Source organism: Haliotis cracherodii, unplaced genomic scaffold (genome assembly GCF_022045235.1).
Source record: "Haliotis cracherodii isolate W230 unplaced genomic scaffold, xgHalCrac1.p SCAF_1, whole genome shotgun sequence".
In the NCBI taxonomy this organism is placed as follows: domain Eukaryota; kingdom Metazoa; phylum Mollusca; class Gastropoda; order Lepetellida; family Haliotidae; genus Haliotis; species Haliotis cracherodii.
The window spans coordinates 51,252,323-51,267,083 of NW_027266264.1; the positions used below are offsets into that span (position 1 = coordinate 51,252,323).

Sequence of the window (14,761 nt, forward strand, 5' to 3'; positions counted from 1 at the left end):
GCTTAAACTTACCCATCTCAAAATCAGAAATTAAAAGTGTAAACAAGCAAAAAATCACAAAAAAATGGCATAACCTATATCTAAACTCAAATAGCCAAATCAAAAAAGTGCTCAGCAAACCACTAACCAAACCAAAAATTCTCCATCCATCCAAAAAAATCGACAGAGTAATCACTAAACTCCAAACAGGACACACCAACCTAAATAACCACCTAAAAAAATTTAAAAAACACACTACAGGTAACTGCCCACACTGCAAACAACCAGAAACCCCAGAACACGCACTCATCCACTGCACACACTACCTAACACATCGAACCGCATTACAAACCACCCTTAATCTAAACAAGGCTCTAACTCTAGAAGAAATACTAAACCCACAAAATAAACTAGAAAACTTCAAGGCCTTAGGCGTATTCTTAATAAAAACGGAACTAATAAAACGCATCTAAAAACACAATAACCTACCAAATCAAAATCACATAAACAAACAAACATCCACCATACCCAGCTCCCTTAGTTCTCCTCCCCAATCCCATCGGCATCTATTCCAAATCTCAAAATTCCCAAATTCTATATAAGCAACCCCTAAAACCCCCCTCTTGGGTTGCACAGACCACCTTCGCCCCTTTCGGAAACACATTAAATGGCCTGGCCGGGCCCGTGTGCGAAATACGCATCAGTCGGAAAGCGCACGTTAAATCTCCAAAGTAAGTAAGTAAGTAAGTAGGCATGCATAGTCCAGTTTGTGGTTCAAGCATTGTTGGGAACTCATCAGAATATATAAACATATTTACAATACATATGGAAAATAGGTAACTCACTGGTGCAACATTACCAGTTTTGGAGGGTCAGAATAGAAATTGCCCCCTTTTTCATTATTTAATATTTCTTAAAGACTGTCGGGACTATCCACCCAGTTTTATTCCTTGTCATTACATGAAAATCAATTATGATCATTTTAGAAAATTTCAACAAGTGAAAATGGAGAATTTGAAGCTGTGTGTACTTACAATGAACTAAAATTATTGAGAAACCTTTATATTTTTCAAAACTTTTGGGGCCCTTGACACGGAAAATCTCTGATTGGGAATTGTTTTATTGCAGCCCTGGCAAAAACTATATAGATACCGTATTCGACTTAATAAGCGCCCTGCTCTAATAAGTGCCCACAGCGATATTTGCTAATATATTGGCTTGTGAACAATCCCAATTAGTACCCCTTCTGATTGATCAATGTACACAAGACTTATTTATTTGTGTATAATAGACACTCGTGTGTTACATGCACCCTTAATTATAAGCCATTAAATTCTGAAAAAATATATCTGTACCCAGGTCCTACTCAGGACCCACCCGACCTGTGTACCTGAGTTAACCGTCCCAGCCCTAACCTACAGGAAATATGCACCAGAACTACACCTTCTCAGTTCAATGTGACCTGTTAAACATTTGGTGGTACTGACCTATTTGAAATCCTAGAGTTTCGGAGTAAACCCTTCGAGCCATGAATTGACCCTCAATCAGTGCCCGCACCTCGACCTCCGGGGGAAACGACGAGACCTACAACACGTACAGACACACATGTAGCACTGCAGTGAATGAGTGAGTGAGTATTGTTTTAGGCCACTTTTAGCAATATTCCAGCAATATCACGGCGGGGGACACCAGAAATGGGCTTCACACATTGTACCCATGTTGGGAATCTAACCCAGGTCAGGCATGACGAGCAAACGCTTTATCCACTCAGCTACCCAACCGCCCCCATACCACTAGAGAGATGATGCGAGGCTGTCGCTGATTAAAGAGGACAAGGTAGTATAAGGGCTGATATTTGTCCACTGGAAATTACAAATCCTTAAGTTGAAATATTGGTATGAATATTGTCAGACATGTTCAAATGGATGACAACAAGCCTTGTTTCTCTCCTACAGTTTTTTTACTTCTGGCACAGGGTTTTACCTTGATGCATAAAGGTAGGGGCCCAGGGGACACCCAATAATGTATTTTAAGGATCCTTTAGGCAATATGAGCGCCCTATAAAGTGATGAAATGGTGCAATGTACTTGGCGTCTAGATAATTACTTTAGAGCCTGGAATGAATCAATGATCATGTGGACAGCGGTCATTATTGATGGATGAAAACAGACACAACAGTTCTTGATGCTCTGTAGGTACGACATCATTTTTGTTTGTGTCAATTCTCTACATTTGTGCGGGCTGGATGCACATTTGTGTGTTGTGTATAACCCTATGACATAAGTACATTAGTAATTAATTACTTCTAAAACAGTTTCTACAAGTTTTGTTCATGTAATATATTATGCAGTTGCTAATTATACTGCAAGGTACATCCTCATCAAACCTTGTCCTTTCCTAAGAATACATCAATTAAACATTTCACAGAGATTAATACACAGTCCTTCGATGGTGAGTGAATTTACAAGAAGTAAATATTACTGATTAGGCTCTGATTTGTTATTAGATCTTCCAAGACCCGCCTCCCTAACAAACATCATTTTACCATCCCAATGCATCTATGGATGAAGAAAATTACTATGCGTATTGCCTTCTTTCTTTACAGACGAAATTCCCTGTATACCTAGTCCTACCAAACATTCATTACTCATGTGTATCCCATCCACTGACAGTTAATAAAATGTCCAAAGACATGAAATAAAACATTTGTTTAAAAAAATATACCCAAAAAATAAAATACCTCTAGACTGGATCTTTGCTTACAATATCGATCACTGGATTGTCTGTTCCAGAATCAAATATTTACATGTCATCACCATATAGATGGAATATTGCTGAGTGCCGTGTAAAAGGACAAACAAACAAACCTACCTCATCGTCCGTCTCGCTGAACCTGTACACACCCTCCACCACTGGCTGGATCTCGGTGATATCAAAGTATATTCCTGGAACAGACGGTCTAACAATGTCGTAAACCAAGTACTTCACTCATCAAAGGCAGAGACAGCTGTGTTATTGTTGTTGTTGTTGTTCAGGTGTGCCACAAGACACTCATATCTTTAAAAGATGCTTTAGCATTGCAACAAGAAGGATGCTCTAGATCCATCTTTGAACCATGGGAACGTCATTTCCCAATTTCACCCATCTTCATCTATCATTCATTAGTTACATTTTGGCTGGACTAACAAGTCTATGCATAGTCCAATCAAATTTGCTAAACGAACTAAACAACTGTTTCATAAAAAACATGGATTTGGTTGACTGCAGGATTTGCAAAACATGTACTGTCAATTGGGCCTCCACATACATTTTCCAAATGTTTTCATGTTTTTAATCAAGGTGCTCAAAAGATTTGATGCACCTCGCGATGTAAAACCCATTTTATTACAATATAGATCTTAATTATCAATCAGATTGCCTTGACTGGGTGTCACAATCTTGTTTGAAGCAAATGCAAGTGATATGAGTGGTGGAACCTGATTGGTCAGTAGGAAGGCCATATTGTGTATTGATTATCCAATCTTGTAACTCTGTGTTGAAGTTTGATGTCAGACCCAAAGAATAAATAACTTGTATTCCAACCCCTTGTGTGGCCTTGTTTCATATTATCCTGTTACAGTTTTTCTTTTATCCCAAAAGAGTATGAATTCCCCATGACAATATTATAATTTCTTTAATATTATAATTACCGGTATGTAGCATATTTCTGACACGGAGATGTAGATTTTCTGATGAAAGTGAGGATGTTTTTCAGTGCCAGTCATCTTGTAAACAATGTTTTATTGGTAGCTCAACGACCATCAATGTTCACGTGACTGATATGAATACATAAACAAAGAATTTTGGGTTCAGTATTCAAATGATAAATCAATGAAATAAGGACTATGATCATGATAATCATATTGTACGTGTTTGCTTTTCTTGGCACTTTCATTTTCATCTGGGGGAGCACGGGTGACACAGTCGCCTAAGGTGCTGCAATCTGCTGTGCAGAGTTGTGTCCCCTGGGCATGCCAGAAACCTATGATAGTGGGTTTGAATCCCAGTTCGCTCACAAGATGTTTCTAGGTTTGGCAGCATCATACCAGTGCTCATGGGTTTCACCAAAGTGGTAAACGTCTGAGACCACTTCAGGCTTTCCTCCCATATTAATCTGACACGCCATGATATAACTGGAATACTGTTCAAAGCGACGTTAAACCAAACTCACTCACTCATTTTCCATGGACACTGCAATCACAAGTGAAAACGTTTTAGGCTTCCTTGTTAATATTACTTGCTGCAGAAACAACCACAGGAGGCAAGAAAGAGCATTGCACCAAGAATATGAACTCCACAGCTAGGACAATAAACACCATTAAATCATACAATAAGAATACAATTGCAATTTAACAAACTTTAACGATCCTTCTTTTTCATATTGCCAAATCTAAATCCTCGTTTAAGCCCCATGTATATCTTCAGTGTGCTGTCCACAGAAATAGACTTTCTCTGCTGCGATGAGGAGCCACAAGAGACTGCACATGTCTCCACACAAAAATACACAAAATATTTCATACCTATATTGCCATTATTTCCAATGGGGGATTTCTGTAAAAGCTCCCCAAATTTGTCCCATGATTTGTCAGCAATGTCGTCTCTAAGCCTTTCTCTAGTCAAAGAGCCATTTTTGAAACTGAAACAAAACATGCCATCACAGCCATGATAACATACACCATCAAGTTCCATAGTCAGAACTGTTTGCCAGGAATATCTGGTTACACAGGGCTAAATGTTTGACTTTACTTTTCACAAGGAATGTGAATATGTAAGCAAAGATGATATCCTGCCTAAATATTATCCCGTGGGAAGTTTTACTCTAGAGGATAGTATAGGATAGGATCAAACACACTGGTATGGGTTCAAATTCACTAGGAAGAATATTCCGGACACTAGAGAATTTCATCCCCGGGTACAAAAATAGGTTAGGATAATATTCATTCTTACAAATACACCAATGAAATTCAGCAACATTTTACAATTATGAATAAAGTGTCAGCTATAACTTTAACTTCACAGCATGGTAAGCTATAAGGGGCATTATTCTTCCCGTACACCACAGTCAGCAATGTGATAGCTATATCATAGGGTTGGCGTATTAGCACATTAATCATATTGCAATAGATCGCAATACGGAGAGCTGTATTTTGATACATCTTGCAATGTGTACTGGGCACAAATTATATATATTTGTACTGTTCAAATGGTACATCTTCATTCAATAATCCAGATTTCAGATTTTGACATGGGTAGTATGGATAAACAAGACTACCTATTACATCATCAGTATGGACTGCTAATGTCAACAGCGTGAAGTGTGTGCTGTTTACATGGTTTAGATAGGAACCCAGTCCATCCAAATGCCTCAAGATTGTACATATAATATAGATAATTATATATCAATTTTTCTGTGACTGTATCGGAAAATACTGACACACAAGGGTAGTATTGCGATACGTGTATTGCTGACGGACGTATTGCAATAATGCACACCCTTGCTGAATTACAGTGACCTTTCTTTTGAAAAGCAAAGAGTATTGGAGATTTATTCTATCTTGTTTGTTGGTACATTTGTTGTTCATTGCAGCACTCAGCAATATTCCAGCTATATGACAACGGTCTGTCAATAACTGAGCCTAGTCCATGAGCATCAATCTACACAATTAGGATACGATAACATGCATAAACAAAGTCAGCGAGCTCGATCACCCCATCATGTTAGTCTCCTCTTACAACAAGCATGGGTTTCTGAAGATCAGTTCTAACCCCTGACTCTCTCAACCCCTTCCCCCACCCACCCCAACAAGAGGTATCTGACCCTCCTAATATTACTTATTACCTCCAAGATGGCAACCCCAAATTGAGGCAAATAGAAACATCTGGGATGATAAGGGTATAAAGTTAGCAAGTTTCAGAACAAATTGTATTCACCACTAGCACAATTGCTTGTATGGGAGGTAACTCTGAATGGAAACACAAATGAGAAAACCTTCTGAAAGTAATTTGTTTTTCTATGTAAGATTTTTCTAGCCTTGTCATGTGACCTGTCCACATACTACATATGTTAAAGGCAACAATAATTTGATGTAGAGATCTTCATTTAGCATTCAAAATTACTGGCAATATTTAACTTGACCATACTGGCAAAAATTGGTGCAAAATATTGGTATGGATTTGACATATTATTAACAGCATTTGTTTTATTAGTCAGCTTTTACTACAGGCGTGAGGCTCTGGGGACCTTTCTACCTCAGAATAACCACAGTCAACGGTATTGAAGAGGGGCAACTTTTTGTTTGTTGTGTAACGCTGAACTCAGACATAATCTCTATGATGGCAGCGACCGCCTCCGTGGTCTCGTGGTAGAGCGTCCGCCCGGAGAGCGGAAGGTCCGGGGTTCGATCCCCAGCCGCGTCATACCAAAAGACGTTAAAAGATGGTACTTGTTGTTACCCTGTCTGGCGCTCGGCATTAAGGGGCTAAAACAAGGACTGGTCGGCTCGGAGTCAGTATACTGTGTCTGAGTGGGGTATTCATGTTAAACTGCGGCATGGTATCTCAGTGTGCTAGCACTATAAATCGGCATCAGTCCGGACTAGTACAAGCAGCCACACAAACACACACATGTACATGCACGTCGCTATATAAGTGCAATAATCTTGGACGCGACGTTAAACCCCATTTCACCTCACCTATGATGGCAGCCTGCAAACAATGGAGTCTGGAACAGACATGCCAGTGATTATTGATATTATGTGCAACGAACTACATCTCTGAGGTACAATGACATGCATCAACAAAGTCAGCGACCACCTGATCCCATTAGTCTCCTCTTACGACAAGCAAAGTCGCCTTTTACAGCAAGCATGCTTTGCTGAAGACATTTTCTACCCCGGATCTTTACGGGTACGGAATGGCGACTGTCAACACTATTGTCTTTGTATCCTACCAGAGCAGTGCCATGTAGGCTGATGTATCCACAGGGTTGGCAAAGATGTGTCCCACGAGGGCAGGCTTGGGCTCTGTCAGCCAGAGGAATACTGTGTCACTCGTACCAAGGCTCACCTGCACACACAACACAGGTAAAGTAGCTAATAGCTCGTCACACGTCCATCTGTTTGACGACACTACGCTCCCCCATCACCATTGAATCATCTTCCCGAGGCAAGGGAGTTAACTGACTATAACAGTCCAGTTACCACAGATACTTTCCAAATCAGTTCATGTTTTTAATCAAGTGCTCAAGTGATTTGAGCCACTTAATGAAGTAAGACCTGTTTGATTACGATATAGATCTTGATTATCGATCAGATCGTCTTGACTGGGTGCTGCCATTTCGTTTGAAGAAATCAAGGGATATGAGAGGAAGAATCTGATTGGTCAATAGGAGGGACGTAGAAAAGACATAACTCTTAATAACCACTAGTAGCGTTACAATTGAGCCTAGAAATTCCAGCCTAGTTCGGCAAGGGTAGAAACTGGGATTTTACAGTCAGTTAACTCCCTTGCTTCAGGAAGATGCCCATGAATACATACAGACCAAATGTGGTGTAGCAGTTCAAGTAATGAAATGAGGCCGAATATGAATATTGTGTGGACATTACCGGTACCTGATATTGAAGCAATGTGTTGAATAATGATAATAAGACAACTTATCTCGCTCCAAATCCACACACAGAGCTTTATAAGGTAGAGAAGAGTTCCACAGACATTAGAACGCTTGAAACAGGAGGGTTTTAGGCTGAAACTGTTTAATTTCATCAGACAGAGTGTTCTTGAATCTAATGTGTGGGTTGATCTTTTGGTTAAAAACAACCACACTACAAAGCCTTTGTATGTATTCCTGGGTGATGGAGGAAAAAATACAAATCCATGAAGACTTCAAGACTAGTAATTATGAAAACAGTAGTGACTGAGTGAGTGAGTTGGATTTAACACCACTCTAAACAGTATTCCAGTTGTATCATAGCGTGTCAGCTTAATGTGGGAGGAAAGCCCGAAGTGATGCAGCTCTAAGACTTATACCATTTTGGTGAAACCCATGGCATGGGTATGGTGCTGACAAACCAAGAAACATAATTGGGGCGAATCAGGATTTAAACCCACAAATCAAAGGTTTCTGGCATTCATGCCCAAAGGACGCAACTCTGCACAGCAAAAACAAGAACAGGCTTTGTATGTGATACAAATGAGTAGAATTAGAATAAATATCGGACTCACAATAATCATGAACATAGCAAGCTTGACAAACCCTTAGCTTATCAAATGTTGGATGATGGCCATTCCTTCTTCAACAGATGGCGGTTTTACTCATAGCCTTGGAGAAGTGAATGTTTTTTTATGCTGCACTCAGCAATATGTCAGGTAAACATGGCAGCCTGTAATAACTGTCTGGACCAGGCAATCTACAGGATGACAGAAGGAGCCCTGATCCACCCCATTTGGGTATAATGACAGACAGTAAGCCATGAGCATTGATCCACCCCGTCTGGGTATAATGACAGACAGGAAGCCAAGAGCATTGATCCACCCCATCTGGGTATAATGACAGACAGGAAGCCAAGAGCATTGATCCACCCCATCTGGGTATAACGACAGACAGTAGGCCATGAGCATTGATCCACCCCATTTGGGTATAATGACAGACAGTAGGCCATGAGCATTGATCCACCCCATCTGGGTATAACGACAGACAGTAGGCCATGAGCATTGATCCACCCCATCTTGGTTTAACGACAGACAGTAGGCCATGAGCATTGATCCACCTCATCTGGGTATAACGACAGACAGTAGGCCATGAGCATTGATCCACCCCATCTGGGTATAATGACAGACAGGAAGCCAAGAGCATTGATCCACCCCATCTGGGTATAATGACAGACAGGAAGCCAAGAGCATTGATCCACCCCGTCTTGGTTTAACGACAGACAGTAGGCCATGAGCATTGATCCACCCCACCTGGGTATAACGACAGACTGTAAGCCATGAGCATTGATCCACCCCATTTGGGTATAATGACAGACAGTAGGCCATGAGCATTGATCCACCCCATTTGGGTATAATGACAGACAGTAAGCCGTGAGCATTGATCCACCCCATCTGGGTATAACGACAGACAGTAGGCCATGAGCATTGATCCACCCCATCTGGGTATAACGACAGACAGTAGGCCATGAGCATTGATCCACCCCATCTGGGTATAACGACAGACAGTAGGCCATGAGCATTGATCCACCCCATCTGGGTATAATGACTGACAGTAAGCCAAGAGCATTGATCCACCCCATCTGGGTATAACGACAGACAGTAGGCCATGAGCATTGATCCACCCCATCTGGGTATAATGACAGACAATAAGCCAAGAGCATTGATCCACCCCATCTGGGTATAACGACAGACAGTAGGCCATGAGCATTGATCCACCCCATCTTGGTTTAACGACAGACAGTAGGCCATGAGCATTGATCCACCCCATCTGGGTATAACGACAGACAGTAGGCCATGAGCATTGATCCACCCCATCTGGGTATAACGACAGACAGTAGGCCATGAGCATTGATCCACCCCATCTTGGTTTAACGACAGACAGTAGGCCATGAGCATTGATCCACCCCATCTGGGTATAAGGACAGACTGTAAGCCATGAGCATTGATCCACCCCATCTGGGTATAACGACAGACAGTAAGCCATGAGCATTGATGCATACACTGTGAATGTGATGAGACTACTCACAATGAGATCCCCTTGTTTTGGTGCAAGCCCTGCCAGTGAAGCTGTGGAGAAACAATGGAACAGAATAGACAGAATACATAACATTCAGGAAATAACAGGACAAAACTCACCCTCTCAAACATTCATACACATTAAGTGATCCCTCGCTACAAAAAAACCCACAACCTTTGGGGTCCAAAGAATGGAAGAGCTTTATAGATGATCAGCTGTTCTACCGAGATGGAGTTGTATGTGGTGGACAGTACAGTCCCGGCCTACCTAACATGATCTACGCCACTATAACTTTGCTTTGCATGAAGCATATCAGAGTTTGAAAAAAGATTAGAATATAGCAGTTGTCTATGATTCATAGTGTACATAAAGACTTATCAGGTATTATGGGCAGTAAAAAGCTAAACGTATCCCTTAAGCAAATTCAGGTGAGAGAACAGAAGATGACAACCTCGATCAACAGAAAATGTGAAATTTGAGATAAAAAACATCACGTCAGTTTGAAACTTGAGTTTATTAAAATGTCATGTGTAACCCAGTTAGCGCTATATTGAAGGGCGCATTAGCGAGGGAACACTGTAATATTCTTTAAGAAAACCAAACTGTGCACTTTAAACAGTATTAGCATTTATTCTTTCCCAATAAAAACCTAATAAACGACTTCATTCCAAATAACATAAACAAATACTGACAAATATAAAATTTCACTTTTGTTTTGACTGACCATGGCTAATTTGTAGCAAATTTTGTAAACCATAAATCAAAACCATGTGGCCTGACTTACGCCATCCAAGGAATATAACATCTAAGTAGAATTCTGTCGACAGAAGTACTGTACCTGGGTTGTCTCCGGTGAAAGCGCCGACTTGACAGTTTGGTGAGAACCCATATCTAGCTACGAGGAACTGACTGACCTTCCCCTGTGTGACAAAGACAGACATTATACAGAGCAGGAGGGAGTAGCTAATATTACCGGTTATACACAGACTGAGCTTATAAACCTTCAATATCCCTCTATAACTGTGCCATCTTCAAGAATGAGACAACACCTGGGTAATAGCTTGAAAATGCTGCATCTCTACAACTGGCCATGATATTTTTAACCAACATAAAAAACTTGTATGCATGTGTTTGTTGTCGGTATCTAAATCTCTTCAAATTTACATTTAAAAACATCAACAGTTTTTCCCCTGATTCTAGGTCTCAAAAACTTGTGGCTATATATGGCTAACAAGATTTGACAAACAAGAAACAATTCATGTACCCAAAAGGATTAATACTACAGACAAATTGCAGGTCCGACTGAACATTGGCTAAAGAAGTAATGTAGGTTATTATACCCCCAACCTTTTCGGTCGGGGGTATCTAGTTATACCAAGGTTCCGTCCGTCCATCTGTCTGTGCGTCCGTCCGGAAACTTTGTCCTCGCGATATCTCTTAAACCTTTCCGTGGATTCATCTCAAACTTAGTAGATATAATCTCGAGGGATATGGAGTCATATGGAGGGATGCAGTCAATAGAAAAAAAATGTTTTTATTAATCTTCCATTTTTTTAATGAATTTTTCAAACCCTAACCCTATCCACTATTTAATTTGAAACTACTAACACACTAGGCGGGTCTATGGTATTAGTAAGCCACACTCACTTTTTGCACTTATTTTCATCATGTTGAACTTGTTTAAGATTAAAAAAATAAGGAGACTGGCATTTCAAATGTTCCTCAAGACAGTCATCCTTGACTTTACCCAAACCTTGGGAGAAACTAGCAGTCTCAGTTATCACACTTCAGTTTAAATGACATCCAACACATATGAGGATATGAATGAGTAAGTGAGTATGTGAGTGAGTGAGTTGGATTTAACGCAGCTTTTAACAGTATTCCAGTTATATCATGGCATGTCAGCATAATGTGGGAGGAAAGCCCGAAGTGATGCAGGTCTCAGACATTTACCACTTTGGTGAAACCCATGAGCACGGGTATGGTGCTGACAAAATTAGAACCATAATCGGGGCGAACTGGGATTCGAACCCACAACCATAAGGGTCTGGCATGCCCAAGGGATATGAGGACATGAGATGTCACACAAAGTACTTACAACAAGTTGAGCAGAAGGTACAATTGGGCCCAAGAGCTGATCAAGGTCCGGAGCACAGGCCTGTTTAAAACATAAGTTATAAAAAGTCATGAATCTATGGAAATAAATCTGATTATCCTGAATTCTAAATATTAAATATGTTTAGATATAACACATGTTTGTTGTAATTGTAGTACTTCAAGACATAGAAATAATAATTTGGAAAACTGGTTGGTTGAGTGAATTGCTCTTTTTACAAGTATTCCAGTTACATGACTGTGTGTCAGCTTCATGTGGGAGGGAGCCTGAAGTGATGCAGTTGAAGTATTTATCACTTGCATGAAACTAGAAAGCATGGATGTTAGTCTAAGACAAGAGAACATAATCAGGGTGCATCAGATCATATGAACCTGGGAACACAATGCAATTAAAATCAGATCTGTCACTCTGATATAAAACATCTGCCCCCCCCCCCCCCCCCCCCCCCCAGGTCGTGTCAGGTGAACTTTATTCTCAGCCAATCAGGGTAGAGGCACTCAGTAAAATATAGCGCAAAAATGAACCAATACGTCAGGTTCCAAATGTTAATAAACAAGCATGAAATATTCATATCCCAACGAATATGACGGTTTTCAAGATCTGCTATGGAAATGAGCACTACTGCCATTTTCAGTCTAAGTCAAATTCGTTGCTATTGGAAACTCGAAAAAAAAGTTTACCAACACTTCATTTATATTGGGTGGTCAAAGATTGCTCAGGGTTCATCTGACATAACTTCCAATGGAGGTATCTTCAGATGTTCATGCAGAGAGGCATCTTGCAGAGTGTACAAGATCTGATTTTAATGTGATTGCCCACAAACATGGCAAACATAACTAAATGACTGAGACGTCCACCACTGTGCCACCTCCTATATTTAAGGGTGGTATATAGATATGTACTGATACGTCCCTACATCTCACATCAAGACACTGTGGTGACCACTTCCTTGTCCGAATGTCCATCAAGTTCATCCCTGACCCATCGCTGTCGTCAATCGGGGCATAGTCCCCAATAAACAAACACGCTGCGAAACTGCTCACTAGTGAAATGCGCTGGAATGGAAAACTCCTGCACATAATTTCTTGTCTGCCAATATGGTAAAGTGACAAACAAGCACTTATGACTGTTTAGGTTATGAGAAACATGATTCACTATTCATTGGTGCCAATCTGAGAAACATAAAATAAAGGCACCACCCCCCAAAAATGCAAGTCTCGACCCATGGCCTATGATGCATCATGAAATTAATGCAAACTTACCTGCCTTTGAACAACCAAAGGTAACCAGTAAACGATCACACAAAACTGTAGACTTGCAATTCCATGATACAGTACAGGGTGATAATAATTTGATTGAAAAAAATTTTGCTGTCTTCACAAACTTCAACTGCTTGACTAACAATCAAAAGCAGGAAATTCAAATAATGAATGAGATAGGTCAGGTCCTTGAAGAAAACTGTACAGGTCCCAAGTTTTGTTACACAAGTTACCACAATCCTTTTAATACAAATGATTATGTACTGTAAATCGGGAAATCAATGCATCTCCAAAAGAATGCCACTGCTGGCCCCTAGCCAAAAATGCAACTCCATATGAATGTGACACCCCCCTCTTCTCAAGCATTGGTGGATTTATATATAAAGAAAATGTCTTCTGTCAGGTTTACAGGATAATCCTCACCTTAATCCAATCACACACCAATGCACTTAGCTTTTATCATTACATATATTAGTACTAGTGAGTGAGTTGGGTTTTAACACCGCTTTGAACACTATTCTAGTAATATCACAGCCAAGGGCGGATCAAGCATTTTTAAAGGGGAGGGGTCCAAACTATCAAAAACCTCTCTCAGTAAATTTTACTACATTTGTTTTTCACACATGGACACACCTATGACGGCGTTTCAGCTTAATATGGGAGGAAAGCCTGAAGTGATGCAGGTCTTAGAAGTACCCCTTTTCATTTAAAAAAAAATAAAAATGCTAATACTTAAAAACAATGTTATCCAATATAGCATGGAGTTACTTCCCTTACATACACACTGCTTTACTAAGCATGTTGTGTTGTGGTAATGTCGGCAATAGGATTTGTGTGCTTGTCCATGTAGGGGGCCCTTTCCCAGGTTGATGGTACACTATTAATTTTGTTACATACTAGTTTGAACAAGCAAAAAAAAAACACCATCCACCCGCACTTTATTTTTCAAAAGCCATTGCCTGAGAACTAATTCTTTTATTTATTTAAGCCTAAACAAATCTTTTTTTTAATAACCTGAATCAGGTCCCATAAGTGTAGATCCAGTTTGTAAATCCATATCTTAAATTAACATTTTTGTTACCAGGTGAAGCAATATCTGAAAGTGAAGCTGTCAGATGTTGTCAGCGTCAGCTGCTCTGCATACCTCTGTGTTGCCAAATGCGGCTCGTTGTGTCTGATACTGCTTCGCAATCTGATTTCCCGTCAGTCTCTCATATCCTCGGGATCCCGTAATGTCGGTCAAACTCTGGAGGAAAATTTGAATAAGTCAAAGCAATGTCACTCAGGAAAAGTCTCGAAAATATTTCAAATTGAAACACCTCACAATGGGAAACATCGCGTCCAAGATCACTGGACTTATATAGCAATGTGTGTGTGTGGCTGCTTGTACTAGTCTGGACTAATGCTGATTTGATAGTGCTAGACCACTGAGATACCATGCCGCAGCTTAACATGAATACCCCATTCAGACACAGTATACTGACACCAAGCCGACCAGACCTTGTTTTAGCCCCTTAATGCCGAGTTCCAGGCAGGGTAACAACAAGTACCATCTTTTAACGTTTTTTTGTATGACGTAGCTGAGGATCGAATCCCTGACCTTCCCCTCTCTGGGTGGACACTCTACCACTAGACCACGGAGGT

The 14,761-nt window shown here is 40.4% G+C and overlaps 1 protein-coding gene across 2 annotated transcripts in view; it reads right to left on the reverse strand.

Moving 5' to 3' along the window:
* Positions 1 to 14,761, reverse strand: part of LOC139465251 (xylulose kinase-like) — a 34,372-nt gene that overhangs the window by 10,960 nt on the left and 8,651 nt on the right. For both annotated transcript variants that reach the window (XM_071246931.1, XM_071246939.1), the window contains 9 exons: positions 14,262 to 14,363; positions 12,782 to 12,913; positions 11,841 to 11,900; positions 10,581 to 10,662; positions 9,752 to 9,792; positions 6,968 to 7,083; positions 4,539 to 4,654; positions 2,851 to 2,924; positions 1,467 to 1,563 (listed from right to left, as the gene is read on the reverse strand). In XM_071246931.1, the coding sequence (XP_071103032.1) occupies positions 1,467 to 1,563; positions 2,851 to 2,924; positions 4,539 to 4,654; positions 6,968 to 7,083; positions 9,752 to 9,792; positions 10,581 to 10,662; positions 11,841 to 11,900; positions 12,782 to 12,913; positions 14,262 to 14,363 (820 nt within the window). The remainder of the gene's footprint in view (positions 1 to 1,466; positions 1,564 to 2,850; positions 2,925 to 4,538; positions 4,655 to 6,967; positions 7,084 to 9,751; positions 9,793 to 10,580; positions 10,663 to 11,840; positions 11,901 to 12,781; positions 12,914 to 14,261; positions 14,364 to 14,761) is intronic.